Source organism: Seriola dumerili, unplaced genomic scaffold (assembly GCF_002260705.1).
Source record: "Seriola dumerili isolate Sdu_G_001 unplaced genomic scaffold, Sdu_1.0 BDQW01000291.1, whole genome shotgun sequence".
In the NCBI taxonomy this organism is placed as follows: Eukaryota; Metazoa; Chordata; class Actinopteri; order Carangiformes; family Carangidae; genus Seriola; species Seriola dumerili.
Genome location: NW_019174546.1, coordinates 1,985,521 through 2,012,452, shown reverse-complemented (window position 1 = coordinate 2,012,452; position 26,932 = coordinate 1,985,521). Strand labels below are relative to the sequence as shown.

The window sequence follows — 26,932 nt, the reverse complement described above, 5'->3', positions numbered from 1 at the left end:
GACACCACAGCCCTTAAAAAGAGTTTCATCTTCAGCCTTAACTGTACAGTCTAGTGGTTTTTGGACACACTGCTGTAGGTGGTTTGGGAATTCTTCTCATGTGAAGTCATTGTATGGATAGTGTCAGGTAACGACCTCTGCATTTGTGCACAGTTGGGGTCTTTTTTTTGCACTCCCTGGCTTTTAGGAAGCTTAATAAATAGGAGTCAGACCAAATTCTAAATTATAGCTTCTTACAAAATGATTCTTGAGGTTTATTTTTCCAGCAGGCAGAGAAAAAAAACCTGCTTTTTGCCTTGAGAACTACCTAAATCCTTATAAGCATGCAGAAGACCAGTCAGCATTTTGCTGAGCTTTTCTTAGCAGTTTTGTTAGAGTTAAGTAACCTCTATGAAAGAGAAGACATCCAGGGCATCAGACAGGGCATCTGCTGCTCATTGGTCTCACATTTTCCATTTTTGGCTTTCAAACCCTGGGTGCTCCGACCTTATGCATCAATGTCTGGCCTGTGACTGTGTAAAAAGCTCACCTGGTCTGTCTTATGTCTATAGGTGACTGGAGGTCAAAGTTACCTGGGGGAAAAAGGAGAGAAGGGTGAACCTGCTGTTATCGAGCCAGTAAGTGAAGTATTAGTACTCATGTGTCTTAATTCTGAAAACAAACCTAACAATTGAAGAGGACATTTTTTATATAGTTTTTCCAAGCTAATTTCGGCACCAGAAAAATCACATTCATGTACATTTTTTATAAGTCACATTCACAAACTTTAATGTATTAGAAACAATAATATCAAAAAACAGGTGAACTTCTTATTACTAGATAATACAGTATTTAGCCTGCTAATGTTGTAGTTATAGGACAGCACGGAGTTGCTATATAGCTAGCAAGCTAACGGGCTTTGCTGCCAAATTCATGCAGTTGTTAGCTGGTAGCTTACAATAGTTTGCTAGCACAAGTCTATCAGAACATTACCACACTACTTTTACATCGTCTATCTATGTAAGCTGTCTTAGCTGTCTAGCTTAGCAGCTATCCCTCTATCTTTATTTTAGCTAACAAATGTTCAGATACATGGCATATTTCCGAACTAGTGCTGACTTGGCTTTCATATCAGCAAAGAGTTTCCAACTGTTGCACACAAAGATTTATAAGTCTATAAAAGCCTGAATCAGATTCTCTGCATATTTTCTGAAGAATAGGGTTTCTTTCATCAGTTATCTTGAACAGATAATCTCTGTCATATGTGATTTACTCTCATATGTGTACATTTATTTCACATTTCAATACAACTCAACTTTAGGTCTTGTTTACTTTACTGAGGCACTTATAACCAAGATAAGCTACCCTTCTAATGAGATTTAACTCTCATCTTTGGCCTATAGACCAAACAACCACTGTCTACATAAGTTATTTTGAGAGCCGTCCTATACAATTCACCACTGCAGCCTAAACATTGACTAAAATAGCAGCTTCAGTTAATGTCTCTCCTCCCATACAATCTGTACCACCACAGGCTCCCATCCAAATCTTTGACCACACACACATTATAGAACAAAGCATCATATAGCTGAAGCATTATTAATGTAGCTATAAGTAAACTCTCCAACCTCAAACCAAAGCACCCACTGACTCTCATTTCTTCCCCTATTCTCCTACCTGCAGATTTACAGGCTTCCCTATAATGCTACTGTATCCACTTTTTCCTTTTTCAGGGGATGCTTGTAGAAGGACCCCAAGGAGCCCCCGGCCAAGCAGTGAGTATCACGTTCTCCCACACTCCTGTCTGCCTTCCACAGATGGAGAACAGCTAAAGAGGGAAAAAATGTCTTTATGGAAAGAGCGTCAGTCCTGATCGCCAGTGAAGCTTGAGTTGGGAGAGACAGTCAAAATGTGAATTTTTGTGTGTGTGTGTGTGTGTGTGTGTGTGAGAGCGAGCGCAAGAGAGAGAAGGAAGGGGGGTTGGGGGCTATTTTATTTTGAGGCTTATTTCTTTTTGAACCCATGTCTTTTCCTCTGTCTTTGTTGGCCTATGCATTTGAAGTATTGGATAGACTGACTGTGGTGGGAATGCTGGTTAGCAGCAGTTTGGGATATAATATGTTAAGTGTATGTGTGTCTGTGTGTGTGTGGTTTCAGGGTGTTCCTGGTACCCCAGGATTGCAGGGTCCCCCAGGTGCCCATGGAGATCCTGGTGAGAGGGTGAGTGAAGGCTGGCCTCATTTAACAGCTGATTACAGATGTTTTTGAGGAACACTGCGACCCATTCTCTCCTTATCCAGAATGTTAAAATTTATCAACAGTTATATTTTGCCTAAAGAAGAAAAAACATATTTGCACCAATCAATTAAGATTCCACATAAGTTGTATCAATCAAAACATGTCTTCAGGCTATCATTGACACAAAATTGAAGTGCTAACCATTCATCTTACTTGTGGAATAATGGGAGTCAGCATATATATATTTAAACACTCCTGCTGTCTTACCCTTTATTGGAAAGCTGTGAAGTACTGTTTCAATGCCAGGGAATGAATAATACAATTAGACACAGCTTGCTACCACAGCAGTTGGGGGATATTAGTGAGGAGTGGTGCAAGGAAATGAGATGCCCATAAACTGTCAATATACAAAGAGAAGTTCTGAGAAGCAGCTTTATTGGTTTGCTACAGGACAGGAGAAGATTGCTGTAAAATATGTAGAAGTGTAAACTTTTCTCAAAGCCGTTTTTTTCCCAGCACTGTGGGATTCCACTCATTTATGTGATTGATTGGATGACACAGTATAAGTGCCTGTCCCCTCCAGAAGGCTGGATCTCAGCTTGTTTTTCCCCAAATGTGGTGATTGCCCCGCACCCCTCTTTCATCACCCTTTTAGGTCTATTCTGTCTGTGGAGGTTAACCCATTCTTTGCCAGCTACAAATACCCAAACACGCCTCCTCCAGTATGACCAGCACTCCTCACCAGTATAAAAGGCTTATTGTTCCACAGGGTCAAAGTGATCAAAAAAACATTTTGTTGGTCCAAAAGTCTGCCCCCCTCCCTTCATTTCCTCCCATGAGAAACAGCCTTGCTGAGGATTGACAGGGGGATTAAAAGTGACTCGTTTCTGTAGTCTTGCGGTTTTCCGTTGCGCAGTATCCGCCTGGACTCCGCGGTTGATTGGCTCATTTCTCTCATGATCACCATATCTCTCCTTTCCACTGAAATACCACTTTCCCAGCCATGTGCGACCGTCATTAACACTAGATGCCACTGCTATGCTTACTGTAACAGCAATGGATGGAGAGTATTTACCACCTCTGGGAAAAGGCAGATGGGAACACATGGCATCAATTTGAGCCAGCAGTCTGAGATTGTTGCACATGACGAGACTGCTAAATAGATCCTAGTTTCTCTGGAAACATTGGGTACTTCTTAGGCTTGATCTGAGTTATGATAAGTTTTTGTCTTTATATTAATTCAAAATCTAGTCACATTATAATTTAACTGTCTGTTCCTACTATAATTATTCAGTATGAACAACATTTATGTAATGTGTTGTTTCTAAATAGTTTTTATCCACATGGTTCTAAGAATCCGATGAAACATTTAAATTACTTTTGAATATGTACATATGTACATGATAATTCATGGTCCGCAGAGGATGAATCCTAATGACTTTGGTAACCACCAAACATGCTTTTGCACCTGTTCCACACTTTCGTTCACGACAGTGGTCCTTTCAAACTAATGGCTAAATCCTTAGTTTTAGCTGTACTTTGAGCTTAATGCTAACATGGCATGCTAACACCCCAAACTTCTCATGATTAAAGCTGTTAGTATGTTAATATTCTCAGGTGGATATGTTAGCACGCTAATGTTAACATGCATGCATTAAACGAAAGCACATCTGAAATCACAACTTGATGCTAACAATTACAGTTTAGACCGATGAAAGTTTAGCTAGGTCTGACAAACTGAGATTTCCTAAAACAGCCACTGTAGTAAGAAATGATCCCTTTTAATTTATGTAACAATGTAATCTCCCTTCTGTTGCCACACAAAAGCCAAACATTTTTTTCTGCCCCACTTTGTGGTAAACAGCTAAGAATAGCAAATTCAATCAAACAGTTTTGTTTTCTGGAATCTAATGAGCATTATAACCTCACAGGGCCATGTCTGTGGATTTTTTAGTCTTGTTATAAAGTCAATGTACTCCTGCAGGCAATATCCCTAGGCCAGCTTAATGAAAATACATGCTTTGTCTTTGCTTGCAATTGAATTCCCCGTCTTATTCTTCTCAGTAGGATTAGTCAATTATCTGTTTGGAATAAGCGACAACAGTGCAGACTGTAGCAAAGGACTTTCCCATTGAAATTATTGTTGTAGATAAAGAAGGGGTTTGCTGTGTATAGATTAGTTTTTTCAGTCTCTGCACTGTTACTGTTGCTACTGTTGTTTGTTGGTACCGTTATCAGTTTTTTCTTCTTTTCAATTTACAGAGCACCTCCAGGGTGTTATAGAGGAATGGCAAAATAATCATGTTATCTCATGGGGAAATATATATGGCCTGCTTATTAACCACATCTAATTAATTGCTCACATCATGTAAACACTGTGTGCTGATATGCAAGTCAATAAAACACCAGCTGATTTGAAATTCAATCCTTTGAAGATATGTTTGTTAGCAACAAATACTGTAAAGTCCTTTTGAATAGCATTATTGTAGCTAATGGAGATTTCATATCCGTTGGTTTAGTTGTTGACCTCCGCCCCAACTGCATTAAACATTCACACTGAGGCATGATATCTTTGTGCTTTAACTCTTTCTCCCTCCTCTGAATCTCCAGGGTCCCCCAGGGCGTCCTGGTATTCCTGGTTCAGACGGTGTCCCAGGGCCCCCAGGTACCGTTCTGATGCTTCCAGTAAGTCCTGCCGCTCTCCACATGCCCACTGGGCTCTGTTGTATTTTCCTCACATACTGTGCACCCTCCATCTCAGGCATTAGTCCGTGAACTCACTTCATTTAGTACGTTTACCTCATAGCATCACCAGTGGGCCAAAGGATCACAACCTTATTTTCTTTGGGTTACAAATCACTTTACTTGTAAATGTCAGCCGGTGCAATAGAGTGGAACCAGTGACTGCTTTGAAAGGCTTGGTGACACATATTTGTGTGTGTGTGTGTGTGTGTGTGTGTGTGTGTGTGTGTGTGTGTGTGTGTGTGTGTGTGAGTGTGAGTGTGCGTGTGCGAGCTGCTGCCTGTGCTTGTATGCCAGGGTATGTATGTGTGTGTGGCATGGTGAGAGCTTTATAGGTTTAACAGAACACAGAAAAGATTTGAACACACTCACCAGGGGAGGCCATTAGATGTCTCGCTCTGTTAAAAGAGACAAGTCTCCTTGATTTTAACTGTGTTTCTTCTTTGTTTTGTGGTTGTCAGTTCCGTGCGGGCGGTGAGGCACACAAGGGACCTGTGGTTACAGCCCAGGAAGCTCAGGCTCAGGCCATCCTATCTCAGGCTAGGGTGAGTATCAGTGGCAAATGTGTCCCCAGTGCATCCTACTCAGTTTGGAGGAAACAACTATAACTTTCTGTGTCTTGGTTTATTCTAATTAGCTTCATGGTCTAATTTTCTTCTTTTTTTTTTTTTTTTTTTAAAGTTTATAAAAGAAAAATTTTAAATGACCCAGAGAGTGTAGTAAATAATGAAAAGGAATATCACTATTCAGTCCCCCTCATCCTATAAATTGTCTAAATTCCCAAATATCGACCTATGTCAGGTTAGGTAGTATGCGTATATATATATATATATATATATAAAGCCACAACAGATGTTCACACCCACTCAGGGGTCTCGATAACCATAGCGGTGTTGAAAAACAGGTTGAAATATGCAGCTTTAAGCAAGGTGCGACCTATATTAGAACACATGGAGACGATTAAGTGTGGTACAAACACTAAATATTCACACATTCACAACACTCTATGGAGCTGGAGGACTGCCATAACTGGTGTTTAGTAATGTCTAGAAAGCACTTGTCACCTTTCTATATTTGTCTTTTATGCCAAAGGTTTGGCCCCAGGAAGGAAAAAGGAAAAAAAAATGTCAGGAATGTACTGAAAGTGAATTATAGGGACAAGTTGTAAGTTTGTAAGTTTTTTTCTTTTTGAGGTATTTGCAGTCTGCTAATGCTCTCTATTAATTTGTTTACCACAATGAACATATGCTAATGTGTGATTTGGTCTTAGTGTAACGTCGGGCATGAATTGCTTCAGTAATCAGGCTGCAAATACATTCCAGACAACTTTTTGGCAGCCCCACGCTGTGGTCAACCATGAACAGAAACAAAGACCAGAGTGGTAAACTGTGAACAAGAACAAAGTGAAGTTTGCACACTTTAAGGTTCCATGCTGTACAGAGGCTGAATAGGAGGCTTTTTATTAGTCTTTTTTTATTATTTGCAGACCCCTTTTGGGGTTCAGTCCAGTTACATGAATGAATGTTGAGTCAATGTCAATATCACAAAGTTCTGCTTTATTACAGGCACTAAATGTAGCATTTTAACAACCATGCCCAATTCATTTTGTAATATTACAATAACTCCATAAACAAACAAGACTAATGATGGTCTTCACCTTGATAATAACAAAAAAAGTTTTGATCTATCAGAAAATTCAGAGCATAAACAGATGCTTTTGCAATCACTTCACTGGATGCTAATAAACTGACTGCAAAGAGAGCCTAATAATAAGGCACACATGGCTGCACTTCTAATGCAAAACATACATCGTCTAATGTCTAGTGTTTGAGGAAGAAATATTGTTTTTGGACACGTCCGTTTGTGTCAACACTGTTCGATGATCATTGGTTTATGAGTTGTTTCTGTCTGATCCACAGCTGGCTATGAGAGGGCCTCCAGGGCCAGCGGGCATGACAGGAAGATCTGGTCCTGTGGTGAGTGGCTTTTTTACACAAGCAGCTGATCTACCTACCATCCACTCACTTTACAAGTGATGAGAAACACATTGGGTGATTAGAGCTACCTCATGTGAAGGGTTCAGCTTCAAGCATTTATCATCCCCCCTAACACACACACTTGTATCACACACACTCCCTGTCTGCTTGTGAGGTGATTTTGTTTTATTCCATAACTACCTGAGAAGCAGATTGATGGACTGATTACAGGCAAAAACAAAAACTGATATCTTGTTACATATTATTTATTGTAAGGCACAATATATTCACATACACAAAGTCTTGTGGACTGATAATTGCTGATCTCTCTCTCTCTCTCTCTCTCTCTCTCTGTCTCTGTTGTATAGTCACAATCAAGTTTAAAATCTTACATTATGTCCATTTGGATTTGGTTCTAGTTCATTCTAGATTATTTTGGTTTTTAAGACAAATGATTGGATGACAGCATATTTGGCTTCAGTGAAGATATATTCATTCACTGAATTTGTATGTCTGTGTTTAATAGGGAGGTCCTGGTTCTCCTGGACTTAAAGGTGACAGTGGTGACTCTGGACCACAGGTGAGAAGACAAAATAATACGAAAAGTTTTTGTTTTCATTAGTAATTATAGATCTCAGGTATTTGTTGTTTCATTGAGGTTCTCTCCTGCCTTTGTATAGTAAGCTTCCAATTTTACCATTTTTATCCTATACTACTGTTTTATATTTACTCTCCATAGGGACCCAGAGGTCTTCAAGGTTCAACTGGGCCTCCAGGAAAAGCAGGAAAGAGGGTAAGAATACTTTTTTATCCTGACTCAACCAAGAGGTTTTTAAACTTTATTACAGTCATTGATTCATCTTCTCCAGGGCGAAATTGTGTTGCAGCAGAAGACATAAGTTTAAATTCCAAAATTTCTCATATTTCTGCCTAACAGGAGTCCAAGGATCAATGCTACAATACCCAAAAAGAAGAGTCAGTCTAGTTTCAAACATGGCCTTCTTTCAAATAAGTCAGCTGCACTCAATAATCGTCTCTGTGTGTCGAGTCAATTCATAAAGTCATGTTTATTTAACTATGAGCTAGTTAGAAAATGATAGCATCTTCCCTGTGTTTATTCTCCACAACCATTCAAGATAATTGAATATTTTTCTTCTAATGTGATTTCCATGTGGCCTGACATGATATTTGTGTGTTCTCCAGGGTCGTAATGGAGCTGATGGTGCTCGAGGAATGCCAGGAGAGGCAGGGCCCAAGGTAAAGTACACACCAGGTTGTCAAAAAAAAAATTAAATAAAAAAAAAAAACAATGTCTGTGAGCTGGATTTGAAAAGTGTGTTTGGAAGAACACCTGCTATATTGATTGATAGAGCTAACCATTTCTTTCTGTGCTTTTTCAGGGTGACCGAGGTTTTGACGGCCTCCCTGGTCTTCCTGGAGAGAAGGGACATAGAGTAAGTATGAAGAGAGAGAATTTTGGGTCTTGCGAAAGAACAAGGTCAGAGGACAAACATCGTCAAAGGCTTCTATCTGCCTCCAAAAATAAGACCCTGCTGTCTCTTATTTCTAGTCCCAGATCCTCATTGATCAAAAGTCTTTACTGCTCTGTACCCTGTCCTTACAGCAGCATCAGGGCTGATTGGTAGTTCAAACGCCACCTCCCATCCATCTCATGTACACTCCAGTGTTGACAGATATGAATTCTGAAGCAGTGGAACTCATTAGGGCGTTTGACCCAGTTACAAGAGGTGGGACCGACTCCAGAACCACTTTGGCTGCCTGCAACCAGGCCTGGAGGCGAGTGTGGAGTGCTGAGTTTGGTGTTTGTGGAATTTGGGCCTGCGTAAAGAGTCAAAAGGGAGAGGACAGAGATCACAGAGGGGTATTTCTAGACAGGCTTTCGTGCCTTATCCTATACTGAGTAATTACAGGGCCACAAGAGGTACGCCAGTGCTTATAGAGCACTATAAATACTGGAAACCATGTAGGTCTATGCCAATTGTGGTGACCATGCTTACTGTAGATTAAAGGCAATTTTGTTGCCCATTTTTGTTGCTCTCTTTTAAGCATCGTCTCTGTACATTCTCTGAATTTTTGACCCATATATTTTTTTCAATAAGTAAGAGTTAGGAGCCTTTAATCTCTCTTAGCTGCAGGGACCACGCTTGTGGACTCTCTTGTGACCCTGCCACTCCCACTCTTTGTTGATATTCCTTTTCTTGTGATCTTTTCTCTCCAGGGAGAACAGGGTCCTACAGGTCCTCCAGGACCTCCAGGAGAGGATGGCCCAAGAGTGAGTAGTATTACACAGTCCCCTTACAACTTACCCTTGTTATCAAAAGTCTTCAAAATTCCACTGCGTGCTTTCATAAACCTCTGTTCTCTTTTCTATCCAAAGGGTGAAGATGGCCAGGTTGGACAGAGAGGTGTGGCTGGAGAGAGTGTAAGTACATTTATTATCTGATAATACAGTGAGACCAGATTGTTAAACTGCAGCTCAAGTTAAAAACAAGAATATGATGAAAATATGACTATCATGTTACTCCTTTCCTCTGCTACCACAGGCCTCACCCCCTCATTCCTTCTCTTGTATTAATTTTAGCAATTATTTAAACACATAACCTCGCCCTCCTCTCTTCTTGCAGTTATAGCGACATTCCTGTCTGCAAAGACCATTGCGTTTGTACTACCGACCTTGCCAAGACCAAATGTCTCTGAATAATAGATCAGAAAATAGAAAAGAGAAACGTGTTGTTCTGTCATTACCCGTGAGAAACTGCCACATGCTGCCGAGTTCAGTCTAAATGGACCATAGAGCTGCATGAAAAATGATTTGCTCCCTGTCATACCTGAAACAACACTGTCCTTTTTAGAAAAATGGTTGCACACTATTTCATCACACAGTGTCCATAAGATAAAAGGGCACAGTAAGTGCATTGATTTCAAGTGCACAACTTAAGAATTTGAGATAAGAAACAACTTAATTGCTCATTCCCTGAATTGCATCTGCAATTACCATGCATGTCCTCATGAGGTCAGTATTTTAAAAACTCAGGTCAATCACTTGAAGGATTTTCAATCCTAATCTAATGTACTTTACATTATGTCTTTTTTTATTTCCACCATTTTTTTAAATGCAACATACAGTTTCAGTCATATTGACATGAAGTGATTTTTGTGAAGGTGTTATTTTACAAAATTTTCCTTAACTTGTAATTGTCTTGATATACAGGGTCCTAGAGGTTTGCTTGGCCCCAGAGGGTCTCCAGGTCCCGCAGGACAGCGTGTAAGTACACCTGCTATATCACTTAATACTCATACTACTCATAATTTGTGTTCTAACTTAATGAGATGTCAACTTTCCTTGTCAAATTGTCATCTCCTTAGGGTCTTACTGGACTTGATGGGCAAGCTGGTCCCAAAGGAAACATGGTGAGAAATATTCATGTTTTGCTCATTTGTCATATTTGGCCAGTGGCAGAAGAAAGTCAGGTTGTCAGAAAGTGAATTTTTTTTTTTTGGCACACATTTGTCCAGACCACCGAAGCAATCAGTTTATCATTATGCCTGCCTGAGGCAGATTGGAGGTCAGTGACCTTTAACCTCAATGTAACATCATAAGAATGGAGGTAATGGAGCTCATTTGCTGATTAGAGATGGTGCTTGGTGCAGACCTCCCCCGCAAAACAAAGTCTGCTGATTTGAACAGGCCACGATGAAGGGGCCTTAAGATTTAGTAAAGGGTGAAACAGAGAAGCCTGTCTGCTCACGGTCCCATCATGCACTCAGCTTCCCGGACGGTCCCAGTGGGATGTTTCGACTGAGGGTAACTGATCACTGGTCAAGGCGGTTGGACAAGCCCACACATTGTCTGTGGTCACTGAGTCACTGAGCCAAAGAAACAAACAGCTGTTGAACGGACACAAAACAATAGACATTTGGTATGCTTCTCATTAATTTCTCCAGACTTGATATTGATCACAGCCTACTCTAAAAATCCAAGCAGAACACTTGAAAGTTTCCAAAGCAGTAGAACTTCCCAAAGGGTTTATAATCCCCGATTGTACAAGCCTCTTACATATGAATGTTTTTAAGGCATCCTCTACAAGTGAAGCACCCAAATGTTTTTACCAACTACATTTGGATCCTTTATTTAAGCTCAGTTTTGAATCCTGTACTAAAGGCCCCGCTAACAATCACAGTCAAGCAGCCTAAAATTCTCTGAATCCAGCGTTTGTATTTAGTGTTTGTTGTAACAGCTGGAGTGGGCTGCTTCACAAGGGACTTGTCTGTTTTTGTATATGTTTGGTTTGTAACACACTAAATCTCAGCAGGGATACCAAACAGCCCACCATTTCCAGTTAGTCCTATTAGCATTAATCCATACCCAGATGTCTCTGCAGCCTCACAGCATGTATTCAGAGAAAGTATTTCATCACCAAACTTTTTTAAATTCCCACCAGTCACCAGATTTTACGGATGGCTTTGATAGGAACTAAACATAACTTTGGATGAGGCTAGGAAACAGACAGCTCTGCTTCATGAGCCAGTGTATCACATTTCTCCCCTTCCATCTTTTTGTTTCACAATCTTGACACAGATTGGATGAAGCCAATTCATCCAATCTATCCAAACAAAGTCACCCAGTGTTTTCACTTAACCCAGTGCCACAGTTTTGATGCAGGAAAAGTACATTTGCAATTGAATTCACATGAGGACAATTCTTTAAATCCACTGGAGTGGAGCAAAAGACAAGATGCACCTCATGACTTTGCCTTCATATATAAATTAAATTAGTTTGTCTCTGTGTTTATTTAATTTTTTGGTGGTATTTTTTTAGTAGTTGTGTAAATTTAAAGTAGTAGAATAGAAGTGAATCAGCTCAGCAATTAAAAATATTAATTGCATCATCTGCTTTTTCTTTGTTATGTGCAGGGTCCTCAAGGAGAGCCAGGGCCTCCTGGGCAGCAGGGTATGCCTGGTCCACATGTAAGTTTCTCTTCTTTCCTCTCTTTCCCTGTCTGTCTATGTTGTCTAACCCTGTCTGATCACCCTGTCTCTCTTGCTGTGTCTCTCACTCTCTGTTCAATCCCTTCATTTTTTTCATCTCTTCCTCCTTCCCTGCCTCAAATCTGTCCTTTCCATACTCCCCTTTGCCATATCCAAGTTTTCTGTAAACTCAGGTGATCTCTCACACTCCTGTTTTCTTAATCAGATGTTCGTAGACGTATTTTTACATTGCTCTCCTTCCTCTCTCTTCTTTCTCTCCATCCTTCATTCCTTAAATGGATGCCGCTTTGTGAGGCATTCCACAAAATTTGCACCTAATTAGAGCAAAGACTTTTCACTAACATTGTTTCTCTGTTGCCACGAAAAAGAAAAACATCCTCTCTGTCCTGCTGAGAGGAGACATATTGTACTCATTTGATAGCACTTAACCCGATTACACTGTCCAGTTGGTGGCACAGTGAAAAATATTCCGTTTTATAGTCATCTTTAATACAAAACAGCACACCCAATATTGTAGCCAGGGGTAAATGACCATTGCCAGGTGAGATTTTCAGTCCTGCTGACGCTCATAGCCTGGACAGGATGCCGTCATTCCCCTGGAAAGTATTAGTAGGAACCTATCCTGATGGTATACAGGTTGAATAAATAACTTGTTCCTTTTTAGTTATACCTGGCCAGAAGCAGATTGATGCCTTCCAGCAAAGGCATTGGACCGTAAAAAAGTAACACAGCTCTCTTATTTTAAGTGTTAATAACTTTTTTTTTATTATTATTCATGGGGGGAGTTCTCGAAAAGTCTTTAAGATGTGTGACTTTAAAATAAATCTTAGAAAATAATGGACCTCCCTTTGCACAGCTGAATGAGCAGATCTGAATAGGCAGCATAAAGTAGCCAACCAACAATAACAATGGTTGGAAAGAAGGTGAATGCTTTACAAAATAAGCAAATCACAAATACAGAACAAAGCAGGCGCTCTTTTCCCCACTTCATTTTAAATATCATGCAATCCCTGTTATGAGAAATGATTTTCTGTTCTAATAATAGATATACTTCCAATGTCTTTCAGGGTCTTGTTGGTCCTCAAGGTCCAATCGGGCCTCCTGGTGAAAAAGTAAGTAAAGAGGGAACTGTAGTCCTCCACAACTCTGCTGTCCCGATAAGTGAATATTTCAGTCAAGACCTCTTAAGTGATTCTGCAGATTCACTGCTGAGCTATAGGCCATTTCTGGCTGCACAGCACTGATGGCTAAAACACACACAAACATGAACACCCACAGACATACACACACACACATACACACACTTTATACGTTTTGCTGTATGAGTACTCCTGCATAAACACTTACTTTGTCTAACTGAGAGTATTTATCAGTAGTTTTATGTGTCTATCCATCCTCCTACTTAACTACTATTTTGTCTTTGTAGGGACCTCAAGGTAAACAAGGTTTGGCTGGCCTTCCTGGTGCTGATGGTCCTCCTGTAAGTAACCCACCTGACTCATTTTTCATTTTTACATCATTCAGACAAAATACCAACACTCAGCATGTTCACCTGTGGATAAATGATCTCTCTGACTGCTCTAGGGTCACCCAGGAAAAGAAGGTCCTGCAGGCGACAAAGGAACAGCTGTGAGTATTATGTAGTTTAGCTTTTAATTTGGATTTTACAGTAAAGTCCATAATTTCAGTTCTCACAGACTCACTGGCAGTTTTTGCCAATAATTAAACTTAGCATTTGTTTAGCCTTTATAGTGTGCCAAAGGGGCCAGGTTTAATATAACCGCACAATTTAGATAACATCAGGTAAGTTGTCTCAGAAATAGAATACACTGTTTTTTTATGGTCAGTATTTAGTGAGAGATTTTACTGTAAAATATTAGTGTTGTACATTCAAAATCCCTCAGTTTCAGACATGGTGATCATAATGTTTTTCCAACTACGTGTTCATGAGGCAAAAGATTAAAACTGAGTTATTATTTGTACCAGACAGAGGCAGCAAGGGCATTGTGCCATATTTCCCAGCCAGGTATAGTTAGGGCAGCCTATAGTGCTGTTGAAATTTGGATTCTAGTTTAATCCATCTGTTTTTTTTGCTTGTTTTTTTAATATAACTGTCCCCACCATGTTAATTATGTAAAACATTTTACTTGATGATACCAAGCAATGTAAAATTTGGTAAGAAATTGTTCAATATTAAAAATGTCCAAGAGCTAATCAATTTAATTGAAGTGAAATGCTATGATATGATATTAGCTAGCTTGAATGTAGCTAATGTGTCATCAGTTAGATTTGTTTAGATTTTTGTTCTTGTATTGTCTATTATTTGATATTAACATGATCAGATGGCACTGTCCATTTACTTATGTCCATTTATTTGGTTTTTGTCCTTTTAATATGTGTAACTGTGTCATGAAAGAAAATGATTTAATACAGTAGAGACAAAGCATAGTAAAGGTTGAAGCTACAGTAACACTCACTTCACTGATCACATGATCCTTTTTTTTTTTTTTACATTTTAGGGTCCTCCTGGTCCTATGGGATCCATTGGCTACCCTGGGCCTCGTGGTGTGAAAGTAAGCACTATCTTAGTCATGCAGTACCACCCTGCCATGATAAATCTCCATTTTCCCTGAATATCATCTTGACTCCATTTTTCTCCCTCTCCAGGGTGCTGAGGGCATCAGAGGCCTTAAAGGTGGCAAAGGAGAAAAGGTAAACACCTCTCCAGTCTCCACTTTTTCAACATGGTTGACAAATGTCATTCCCCTAAAAATGGACCCATCAGAGTAGTAATTCCTTCTCAAATGAGGCTTCCTTTGAATCTAGCAAAGTGGAAAAAACTCTTGAAAGGCCCATCAGGCTGGCAGTTAAGTCATCATGCCACTGAGATGTAATGGAGTGTGGAACATTAAACTAGAATGAGGCTGTTTGTAGGGTAGTTTCAGTGAAGATTGATCTGGTGCCATTGTTTTCTTGGATTGCTGTGGTTGAACGTAGCCTGTTGCTACCTCAGTGCCACTCTGTAGATTTTCCACTAAATAGTCAGGAAATTGGAGCTCTTCAGAGATTACATAAAAATACTGAATATGCTGTTAAAAGCTACTTATACTTTGATACATCTGTCTTAAGTATCCTGCCCTGTCCTGTGGGACTAGTATTTTACCAATCCCCAAAGATCACACTTATAAATTATATACTTATCATATTCTATTGCATTGCTTTTTATTATCTGAGTGGTTTCATGCATAAAAATATCACAAAAAAACTGTAATAATATAATGTAATATACAATATATAAATATATGAATAATATGGAGAGCCTTCATGAAACTGGTTGTAGCACCTTGGAAAAGATTGAAAACTGCATTCTCAATTTTAACCACCAGATGTCAGTAGAATAACACACTGAGAGAATCATAACTTCATTTGAATGCGTCAGTGGAGTGGCCACTAGATGTCAGTATTTTTCTGTCCTAAGGAGTTTCTACACCTCTCAACGTTACTGTAAAACTGCAATGATAAACTTTTTAAAGCTATTTGTCACTATCACTGTTGTTTTGTCACTTAAACAGTCAATCAGGGTTCCACATTTTTGTTATATAAAGTCGGTTATATTACATTTGAACTATCTTACTGAAGTGTAATCATTTTGTCTTTGTGGTACTGGATAAAACACTCATCTCTAAACAATCATACTTTTGTCTCTTTCATCTTCAGGGAGAAGATGGATTTCCTGGTTTCAAAGGAGACATGGGTCTCAAGGGTGACAAGGTGAATCATCCTCTCTAAAGATAAAACTGATGCTTGTGGGGAAAAAAAAATAATAATGAAAGGATAGTAAAGGAAATCACTTTGGTTACATTTGTTTTCTTTGCATCCAGGGTGAGGTTGGTGTACTTGGATCCAGAGGAGAGGACGGTCCCGAGGGCCCCAAGGGCAAGTCAGGACCTGGCGGAGAAGCTGGTCCCATGGGATTAGCTGGAGAGAAGGTAAATAATCAATACCCACGAAGGCTGGACTGTGGATTTTCCTTATTTCCTCAATTGATTAATGTGTTTTATTGTCGTGCTGGAATTCAAGCTCACTTAGTCACTTACTGAGTCCAGTGTCTTACAAATACAGTTCAAAGTGCTTTAAAGAGCAATACCGGTTCAAACATACATATATAGAAAGTCACCCATATATAAGTAGATGTAGGAGTACAAGGGCTGTTTGAGTGTGGCAGGGTTGGAAAAACAGACCAGAGTAAAGATTGTTCTTTTCTTACAGTAATGGGGATGTCTTAACTGAACTGAACTGGAAAGACGCAGATCTGGGGGAGAACTGTTCACCACAGTTTTGTAGCTATTTTGATCATTTGAAGTTTTGGTTTTTTTTTCCACCCCCCTTCAGCTCTGTAAAAGTCCCATTTTAATTGGATCATGTTGACGTTTCTCCACGGAGCTTATCTTTCCACAGAGTATCTCGTTTCATTGTGCTGCAGTATTTGTACTATAACACATTAGTATTAAAGGTTACAACAAGATCTTTGTGGATAAAACTACATCATAAAAACACAGTAATGATGCCAGACAGAACTAATTGTCAAATCAGCAACTGTAGATATGAAACACTGAAAAATTATTAGAGCTCATATAAAAAAAAGGAAGACTATTTGCAGCTCTAAACTTTATCAACAAGTTATTTTAGTTGTTTTGCTAAAACTGAAATCAACATTTGCCGTACAGATGAGCTAATCCCACTTGGTACAAATACAAACTTTAATTCCCTTCTCATTGCTACTTATGCTACTATACATCAATAAGATTTTAAGATTTATTTATTCATAAATGTCAAATCTGCTGACGTCTTCACCTTGAGTTGTTTAAAATTAGTGTGACAGTAAAGTCAAAGTACAAATTACCAGCACTGGAGTGAGATGTAATGGAGTCATAGTCAGATCTGTATAAAAATATACGACTTGACCTTTTGTTTAAAAGCACACAGGACAGTTACATCAGACTCCGTGTGATTCCTAATGACCGTACCGCGTCTGAAATGGCTTAGATGGACCAAAATGAATTCACATAAATGGGTGAAAAGCAGGAAAGCCTCTGCACGGATGATGTCATGTGCATAAACGTGGTATTAAAAAATTTCTCACACCAGAAGTAAAACTTTATGGTTATAAGTTTATTGCTTTTTGCAATGCTTCTGTGAACTTTACTACAGTCTCTAGTGACACAATGAGAATTCAATGTCTTGGTTTTGTTTTTCTTTGCTCCTTTTTAGGGAAAACTTGGAGTCCCCGGTTTGCCTGGGTATCCTGGAAGACAAGGCTCTAAGGTATGTGATGAACAGTGTTCTACTGTTCAATGTGGAGAGATACTTGTTGTGCATAATCCCATGGGAGGTCAGAGATCAGGGCCGGCTGAATGTAGATTCAGTGTCTTGGTCATGGGCATTTCAGCAGAGAAGCTGTTTGCTGCCATGGTAATGTGAGCAGCTGAAGGGCAATGTTCATGCTAACTAGACTGCCTTTCAGTGTGAAATCATGCTCGTGTCTGTGCGCTTGCGTCTCCTGTCTGTCTGGGCGCATAATGCATACGTGTATTGCATGTGTGTTCATGTGTGAATGTTTGCTGTTTTTCTGTATCGATTGTCTCGGTGACCTCCTAATCTTTTTAAAGAGGTCTGGCTGATCAGCATTCACTCATATCTAAATTTGCTCCCATGTGCCTTTTCTAAAACTTGCTGATTTGCTGACTAACCCTGATTCACACAAACACAAACCCAAGCAGACACCTACTGTACTCTCTCCACAGCTCTCATAAGGAGCTTAACTTGCATGGTCACCTGCTGGGGTCATCAGCTGTCCTCCTTCCTTAAACTCTTCCAGACATTATCTAACAGTTTGGCATTCCTTGCACTGTAGCACTGACCAACGTGCCACAGCTCCACTATCAAGATGTGCTGCTGCAGCTGGTTCCTCTCTGCTGCTGTCAGCACTGACAGCTTGGCACTGATATGACGGGTCAGATACACCTACTCTCACAACATCCAGATAGGCAAGTCTCCTGCTCTGTGTGTTAATGTCAGCAGGATCTGAGCTGAGCGCGGCGCACACATTAAAAAGAGACTTGGGCAAATTACACAAAGTGGGGGAAACGCAGAAGAATGGAGATGAGACGGTTTCAAATCCATTTGTTCCAGTGATTTGAAATCAGTTGTTCCACTTTGTTTAATTACTGGATATTTCACAATTGAATAAAACTATACACAAGTAGAATTAGTGTAATGAATATGTAGTAAAAGCCTGCAGTAATAGCAAAGATGGCAAAAACACAAAGGATACTCTTTTGTTTGTCTCCATAAATAATTTTTAACAAAGGCTGCCCACAAAGGTTCCCAGTGGAGCCCAGGATCAGATCTTCCTTTTAGACTCTGTATGCTTCAAAAAAGTGTTTTCGGAGAGAGAGAGAGAGAGAAGACAAAGGCATCTTGACTTTGGCATGGTACAAACAGTGCCACAGTCTCTTCTTCTTTTCCTCTACAAAAAGGGATATCCAGCTTTTGAGCTTTTTGTACAAAGTTTGAAACTCTCTGTGGTAACTTATAATGAGAACGCCTTTATTGACCTAATCCTCTATAATCTTAAAGATACTTTACTGTTTGTTTGACAGGACCTTAAGAGCCTTAAATGGATTCATAATATTTAAGAGATGATTTGCCTTTGATTCTATTGCAAAGCCCATGATCCCACAGCACAGTCTCATAAGTGTTGTACATTTACATTTACATTCACTCATTTGGCAGATGCTTTTATCCAAAGCGACTTACAAGCGAGCAACTACACTAAAATGTCACATCGTCCTCGTGAGCAGGTTCAGGGTCAGAGTCCTGGCTCGTTTGCAGCCTTTTATCCCCCTCGATCAGCCTGTGCACGCATCCCTCCACTGGCTGTGTTTTTGGCTGCTGCACCCCATCACTCTCTGTTAACAGCTTTCCCACACCGTTAATTCTGGATGCCATTTGCAATAGCTTCAGTGGACTGTCTTATCTCTGTGGTACAAGTCAGGCTTGTCCAGTACCAGCTCTCCTTTCAGTTTACCATAACTGCACCTCTGTGAAAAACAAATTAAGCAGCATAGATCTCCCGTTCCTGCTGTCTCCACAGCGTTAGGCTGTTTACTTCTTGCAATTCTGCCCACGCCACCTTGTTGAGTTGGCCTTGCTTCTATGGCACAGTATTATGCCATGTATACATATGCATGCGAGCAGTAATGAGCACTAAAGTTGTGCTATGAATCAGAGAATGTTTTGCAACGCAACGCAAAGCACCCAGACAAGGCAGAGACAAAGAAACATTCAACTTAAATAGATACAGCATTTATCTGACCTAATGTTGCATAAAGTGAGGCTGTATTGCTACTCCTTTTATTCTTGGCGCTCCTTTTATTCATCCAAAAGCGATTGCCCTCCTAGTATTTGTTTGACTGACACCATCATCACTATCAGAGGGCACAGCCTGCAAAAGCGCAATCATTAAATTGCTGATGGGTATCAAAGGGGAGCTGCTGTTTCCCCTTCCTTTGTCTTTATTTGCTCCCCCTGTCTTTTTTAACTTCCTACTTTGCCTCATAACTGTGCTAACAAGCTAACATCACCTCTGTCTGTTTATGTGTGTCAGAAAGTCTTAAGTGGCGAGGAGGAGACTTTCCAATTGAGTTCGTTTGAAGCATTTAAAAGAGATTGCTCATTTATCTATGGGAACTCACAACTGTAAACTGTAAGTGATGAGAATGAGTGATAAGAATCTGCTGGTTAGTATGGCAGTACCTACACTGTGTAAGGACTTTTAATTAGCCTCGGTCAGTAAAGCGCAAAAGGAATTTTGCTAAATCCTCTTCAGCCTTTGTAACATTGTTACTGCAGGGATCTCTTATTTTATACCCTCCAGCTCTCTAATGTATTCCCCTATCTGTCGCTCCTTTCTCACTCACTCACTTTTTCTTTTACTTGTCTTGCAGGGCTCCAACGGCTTCCCTGGATTCCCTGGGGCGAATGGCGAGAAGGGAGCACGGGTGAGCCACAAAATTCATTATTCTCTCCCTTATTAAAAACATGTACACTCAGTCACTGTGGGCTTTCCTATTTAGCAAAGGGAAGTAAGTGCAGATAGCGTTGAATACTGAAACACATCATGGTCAGTGAGTCTCAGCAGACTAAGACACATGTATTGTAACTAAGACATTGCTGGTTAAACTCCAACTGAGGACTCAGAAAAAATACTGTCAAGTATTGATTTGAAATCTACTTGTAGCCTTTTTCTATAGTGCAACATAACCTGTAGACAGTGTGCTTTGCACTTCAGATGTAGAATGTGTGTGTCACTGTTTTTGTAACCCAGCTGTGTATGAACTGCACTACAAAATATGTAAATACCCGAATTTGTGATTGTTGAATATTCCAACACCACTGGCAACATTATGCTGCTCTAACAGTCTCCACTCTTGGGAAGACTGGCTGCAGGGATTTTCTTCCATTCAGCCACAGTAGCATTAGTGAGGTCTGGTAAGCAATATGGCCTGTCGTTCCAGTTCTTCCCAAAGGCATTGGATGGAGTTGAGGTCAGGGCTCTGTGCAGGCCAGTCAAGTTCTTCCACAACAAACTGGGAAAACCATGTATTTATTCACTTCAGTTTGTCATTTAGAAACAGGAAAGGGCTTTTCCAAAAAAGTTGGAAGCACGCTATTCTCCAGAAGCTATCATTGTATGTTGTGGCAACTAAATTTCCCTTAATTAGAACTAAGGCACCAAGCCCAAACCATGAAAAACAACCCAGAAACGTGTGAAAACAGGGGTGTCCACATACTTTTGGTCTTGTGGTGTAATCGGGCCTTAGCAACCGAGGGAGGACTGACAACTATATTCAGCTTTGTGAATGTGACCGTAGAATGGGTCCAGGTGAAAAGGGTTAAAGATGATGTAGATTGAGGGGGCGGGGGGGTGTTATTATTGACGAGACGAGCTCTTCTCCGCTCTCAGACAGGCATTGCATTGAGAGGCAGACACCCCTGGCCCCATAGTGCTAGAATTGACAGGTAGTTCAAGCTGTCAAGGGCCTGTGGGTAACCACTTACCGCAGCAATTTGATTATTTATTTTTGTCCAAAGATGCTCAGATGGTTCTATTTCAACTCTCACTCAGCCTCCCTTAGTATTTGTGTCTGCCTCATGTTTGAGTGTATTTGTTATTATAGAACTGCTTTAGCTCAAACTTCTTAAGAGATGAAAAAGTACTCATATTGGTTGATGGTACAAGGAATGATTTTGTCCTAAATCAAAGCTTTTCTTTTTCTTTTTCAGGGAATTGCCGGCAAAGCTGGCCCTAGAGGGCAACGCGGCCCAACGGTAGGCAATTCAACCGTCTGCCAACGCAGACTGAACCATCCACATAAATGATTTATTGTGTTCAAATGAAAATCTCTTCCTTTGTGTAGTTGTGTATTGGCTGTATTTTCCTTTTCGTCTTGAGGAGATATGCACTGGGTTGTGAATTGTAGAGACAGGCAGAGAGGGCACTAGATATTGATTACCTGCCCTTTATGCTATTACTTTCTCTATTGGTTTTGGTTTTGTTATATTTTCCAATATAGAACAAAATAGACAAAATGCCATTTGTTTAACTTTCCATTACTGTAATGCTCTATATAATGTGTATTTAGGGTCCACGTGGTGGGCGTGGTGCAAGAGGACCAACAGGAAAACCAGGTGCAAAGGTGAGAGCAAGGGTCATTTGTTCAATATTTAACAGTGTGGTCAATGATAAGGAATATGTCTAAATGCTTAACAACACACAGAGAGTTAAAGTGAATGGAAAATTTACACAGAAAGTAGCTTAAATATTACATTTGACATAACTGATCAGAAGTTATGATTGACTAAGTTGAATTGTTATGACATTGAACCATCTGTAGCTGCACATTAAAAATGATCTTACTTATAGGAAATATACAGTATATTTTAATGGTAGGTACTAATGTGTGGTTTGCAACAAGGAAGCTGTTTAGGACCACTTATATTTAAATTTTTTACTAATGTGCAATCGCTGCTAAGGTGCTGTATAAATAAAGTTTATTATTATTGCTATTAATCATTTGCCATTGATTTTTGAGAATACCAGCTGTGCATTGTACGCAGATATTTCTACAATACACACATTAGCTCCCGAGGTCTTTAAATGAGGAACTGCAGTTCATAAAAGTCTGGGTAACAGTAGACAAATTGATCTTGATATAGAAAAGGCAAACTGTGTAGTGTTTAATTCAAAACATGAGTTAAAAATCACACACTCTTTACACAACTGTGGAACAGGCAGTGACAAAGTTATTACAGATGATTGTTTATAATAAAATTAGATTGAACAGGCAAGTAGATTAAATTTGACAAAAAGGTAAAAAAAAAAAAAAAATTAGGAAAGGAAAGTATATCTAGTCCTTCTGAAATGTGATATTGATGGAGAGAGCCAGCCATCCTGACTTATCTGTGATCAGAGGATGTAAGTTGCTTTATTGATTACTTTAGGTCTCTAAGAGGTGATGCAATTATGTAGAACTATCCATTGTACCAGAAAGGGTTCTGAATTACTGTGTTGTTTTGTCCCTGTTTGTCTTTAGTTTTGTTCAGTCTTACAGCGTGTGTGGACGCCAGATGTTATGTGTTGTGCCTTTTTTTTGCTAATGTTGTTATAGTAGCTAATGAGGATGTAAATAAACAAACAAAAAAATAAACATATACCTGCTATCTAAATGAATAGAATCAATGGCATTGAACAGATTTATTTGCTTACTAGCTGTGCAAATACACTTCCTGTATAACCTCAATGTCAGTGCTTTACATAACTTTCATTCACACTTCATACTTTGACAGTTTTGACAAAGTTGACAACATTTCTTTGTGCCATCCCTTGTTCCTCAGGGCACCTCAGGCAATGATGGACCTCCTGGCCCGCCAGGAGAGAGGGTTAGTATCACATATTCTTTGATCAGTGCCTCCTGAAATGTTGAAGTTTTGTGCACTGAGTGACAGCAAAAGTACATCAGGTACATTGTACTTGAATCTTATCTCAAAGTGAATTACAGCTATTTGTCACATCAAAATCAAAAGGTGGATAAAGCCTGTGCTCCAGCTGCCGACTCCATTGGCTAACTGATTTTATACCTAATTGTGTTGCTAAAATCCTAAACATCTATAATGAAAAGTTAATGAAAGTTATTTCTCAATTACAATGGTAAGAAAGCTAAATTTGCCAACTAAAATCCAATTAAATTCCAATTCCAAGTTAAAGCTATGTTGTGTTTCTCATCTCTTCTCTCTGCTCACTCCATTAATTTTCTTTTCATTTAAGGGACCTCAAGGGCCACAGGGACCTGTCGGTTTCCCTGGACCCAAAGGACCAAATGTAAGTAGCTGCTGTCAAACAGTCTGTGAGTTAGCACCGTGCACAAACAACTCCATGTTGACAATTTTCACATAAGCTTTTCAAATATTAATACACTCTTACAACCTGATGTCTTGATTTTTTATGAACCGTCTACCTCTTTCACCCCCAGGGCCCACCAGGAAAAGATGGGCTGCCTGGTCATCCCGGACAGAGGGGAGAGACGGTGAGTGGGTAGTTTTATCTGTGAATGGATTGTGTTGAGCCATTTAACCCTGAACGTCACGCATCAGCGCCCACTCTCTCCCAACTCAGCCTTTTGCCCTCTTGGATAGGTTACACAAAAAGTAAAGCATGGATGAAGAGAACTGAAATAGCATTCAAAATGTGTTTGTAGGGTGAAAGTGAAGCAGAAGCAATAGAAAATGTTAATATATAATCACTGCAGTACAGCTGAGTTGATGTAGTGTATTGTCACGACAGCTGATGCTCACTGATCACGATACCACCAGTCATCAGGGCCTCACCATATATAGGGTTCTATACTCATGCCATAACAGTAGATACTGTAATGTTTTGTATGTTGTACATGTTTTTCATGCAACATTTTCTTTGATTACATGTCCAAAACTTGGAACTGATAGCAAGTAATTCTTCATATTGGTAATGAATTACATATTTAGTGTGCTTTTATAATGACGTTATTTATCCCTGAAATGAAATATTAGCCAGCAGGGTGAGAGTACTATACAGTACAAATAAACTTGACACCACCGATGATTTCATACTGATTTTTTGTATGGCTCAGATTCTTCATATAATGTACAGCACAAAGTAGACAGCGTATACTACACAACTCTACCTGTATACTGTCAATAATATCTCTATTTTCCCCCCTCAGGGCTTCCAAGGAAAGACTGGACCCCCAGGACCTGGAGGCGTGGTTGGACCTCAGGTAGATATACAGCACACTTCACTACTGTGGTTATTAGGAGCTACTTCCTCTCTTATCCTGCGTGTGTTGTTGGACAGACACTGATATTTAAGTATGTACCCTTAACAACTGAATCTTATAAAATACCCATATGCGCAGATTGTTATTGAGATGAATCAAAAGCTCTAGATAGATTTTTGGATGCCTTAGGTAATGAGGTCTGGGCTGAAAATAAATTATTGCATCTCATTAAGACTTCCATAAAGTAAAGTATGATTTGTTTACGTGCATCACCTCAGATATCTTAAACTCTAATCTCAGGTGTTACCACTGTATCAGTATCATATCTCCTTTAGGACACAGGTGAAGACATATTTATAGCACATTGACCTTAATACATCTCTGTTGCCTTCGACAGGGACCAACTGGAGAGACAGGACCCAGCGGCGAGCGAGGGCACCCAGGCTCTCCTGGTCCACCTGGTGAGCAAGGTCTACCTGGAGCTGCTGGAAAAGAGGGTGGAAAGGTAAATGATTTGTTTTGTGTGTTATAAAAGCACAGTCCACCAGAGATGAGTATTTACATGTTATGGTAAGTGTTGTCGATCCTGTTTTTTCTCAACCTCGTATGTTCGAGGACCGCAGTGGAAAGTGGTCTAGCTTCTTTGTTTTTGTCCTTGGAGATTATTGTTTGTTTCTCTGTATCCTGGCGCTTGAACTACCCATTGCATTTTAATGTAACAGACTTATTCTAATATTATTTATGGGCAAACCAAGTATAATAAAGAGAAACCACTTTAAGTTGTGGCCAGAGCTGCACTTACAGAGCTGCTATGTATGGAATATTGTATTGGAAAATCAGACAGCATAATAACAACTGAAGTCATGTAGGGTTCTTGAGTGATGTGTTTATTTAGATGTAATGTTTGTTATTGTTATTATAATGACCTACATCAGAATTAAAACTTGTTTTTAAAACACTTTTCAAGCTTTTTAAGCTTTTATACACTCTTACTGTTAAAGTGAATGCCTTCAAAAGATTAAAAATGTAGTATTTCTTGTTCAAGAACTGAACAGGAGGTCTTAATTTAGCAGTTTCACAATCTGGAATAATGGTATAATTGGAAAATTGAAGGACAGTGGTACAAGCCCTAAAAAGTATACATGGTAACTTGATGGTTGTCTGTTAAAATTTGGCATGTCCCTCCTATTTTGCCATTACTCCTTAATCACTTAATCACTGTTTTCCCAAATAATAATTTAATTTCAGCTTTCATCAAGCTATTTTTTCTCTTGCCGATCCAGCTCTCTTTATTGTTTTTCACCTAAAGCAATTCTGTGTTTAATGATTACCCAACAGCATATCAGATGTCAGTTAAGTGGGTATTATCCCGTCTCCCTCTGTAGGGTGATCCAGGTCCCCAGGGTCATGGTGGCAAGGCAGGACCTGCTGGCCTGAGGGGCTTCCAGGGGGCAAGAGGTCTTCCAGGGGCCATGGTAACACACAGACCACCCACACATTAACACAGTCAGGCAAATAAACTCACATGTGCACATAGACGTGTTTCATCCCACATCCTGAGCAAACACCCGGCTGAATTGAGCTCCAAACTCCAATTACAGGGCTAACAACCTGCTGTTAAACCAAATGTCAGGCTTGGCAATGGACCTGACTAGAAGGTGCAGAGCTGGCTTACACAGAAGTAATGGAGAGGACTAGTCCAGACACAATATTAACTCACTTTATCATCATTTATCTCAGCAAGGTTGAGGTAGGTTAAAGTGTGTTGTAAATGGGGCTTTGGCAAAACATTTTAGCTAGTAAATGTCTCTGTAATCACCTGTAGTCTGTGCATTTTAGCGGCTTTTAAAGCTGCACTAGTTTCAGGTCCTTTGCTAGAAGGATTTCCTGTTTTGTTTTTGATCGAAGAATGAGTCACAGCCCTATGATTTAGATCCAAAGCCACGACTCTGTGAGCATGCTACGTAGCCTGCTGAGTAACCCAAATTAATTCTCAAAAGGAGTGGGTATGGGTGAGAAAAAGTTCAAGGTGAAGAGGGGATGGGTTTTAGAGGCTGACTGAGGATCAGCTTGAGGGACTGTTGAGGCTGAAGCTCATTTCAAGGCTGACCATTAAGAGAGCACACAACAGCCCTGCCCAGACTTATTACCACCGTTATGTTTGTCCCATGTGTGCAGGGGGGATGGCTTTCTCTTCATAATGGCAGCATACACACATATGCACACACTGCATGAGCTAACACACACACACACACACTCCCACTCTCTCTTCAAGTGATCCCATCCAGTGACACACCGGCACAAACACACATGAAGGTGTACAACTGTTGTATGAGCAAGAGCATAAAAAGATAATCTCATTCTGTTTGCTGACAGAGTGCAGTGCAGGTACAAAGAGTTTGATTTCTATTTTGAACTGGCATACACACACACACACACACACACACACACACACACACACTCTTTATCCCATCTCTCAGTCTTTGAGGAAAGGCACAGTAGCGATATACAAGCCAATAAATAACTTTTTGTGTGTCCAGCAAAGAAAGATCCCTCCAGCCTTCTAATGCACCGTGGTAAAATGTGGAAGCCGGAGAGGTGGAGAGTCTG

General features: G+C 39.9%; 1 protein-coding gene across 2 annotated transcripts in view; it reads left to right on the top strand.

The window, feature by feature from the left end:
- Positions 1-26,932, top strand: part of LOC111231096 (collagen alpha-1(XI) chain-like) — an 86,586-nt gene that overhangs the window by 28,628 nt on the left and 31,026 nt on the right. For both annotated transcript variants that reach the window (XM_022758083.1, XM_022758082.1), the window contains exons 9-40: positions 552-617; positions 1,713-1,754; positions 2,137-2,199; positions 4,828-4,902; positions 5,421-5,504; positions 6,879-6,935; positions 7,462-7,515; positions 7,675-7,728; positions 8,139-8,192; positions 8,336-8,389; positions 9,175-9,228; positions 9,334-9,378; positions 10,168-10,221; positions 10,323-10,367; positions 11,871-11,924; positions 13,013-13,057; positions 13,372-13,425; positions 13,530-13,574; positions 14,465-14,518; positions 14,613-14,657; positions 15,663-15,716; positions 15,827-15,934; positions 17,217-17,270; positions 19,955-20,008; positions 21,294-21,338; positions 21,653-21,706; positions 22,905-22,949; positions 23,335-23,388; positions 23,540-23,593; positions 24,269-24,322; positions 24,720-24,827; positions 25,708-25,797. In XM_022758083.1, coding sequence (XP_022613804.1) covers positions 552-617; positions 1,713-1,754; positions 2,137-2,199; positions 4,828-4,902; positions 5,421-5,504; positions 6,879-6,935; positions 7,462-7,515; positions 7,675-7,728; positions 8,139-8,192; positions 8,336-8,389; positions 9,175-9,228; positions 9,334-9,378; positions 10,168-10,221; positions 10,323-10,367; positions 11,871-11,924; positions 13,013-13,057; positions 13,372-13,425; positions 13,530-13,574; positions 14,465-14,518; positions 14,613-14,657; positions 15,663-15,716; positions 15,827-15,934; positions 17,217-17,270; positions 19,955-20,008; positions 21,294-21,338; positions 21,653-21,706; positions 22,905-22,949; positions 23,335-23,388; positions 23,540-23,593; positions 24,269-24,322; positions 24,720-24,827; positions 25,708-25,797 — 1,872 coding nt within the window. The remainder of the gene's footprint in view (positions 1-551; positions 618-1,712; positions 1,755-2,136; positions 2,200-4,827; positions 4,903-5,420; positions 5,505-6,878; positions 6,936-7,461; positions 7,516-7,674; positions 7,729-8,138; positions 8,193-8,335; positions 8,390-9,174; positions 9,229-9,333; positions 9,379-10,167; positions 10,222-10,322; positions 10,368-11,870; positions 11,925-13,012; positions 13,058-13,371; positions 13,426-13,529; positions 13,575-14,464; positions 14,519-14,612; positions 14,658-15,662; positions 15,717-15,826; positions 15,935-17,216; positions 17,271-19,954; positions 20,009-21,293; positions 21,339-21,652; positions 21,707-22,904; positions 22,950-23,334; positions 23,389-23,539; positions 23,594-24,268; positions 24,323-24,719; positions 24,828-25,707; positions 25,798-26,932) is intronic.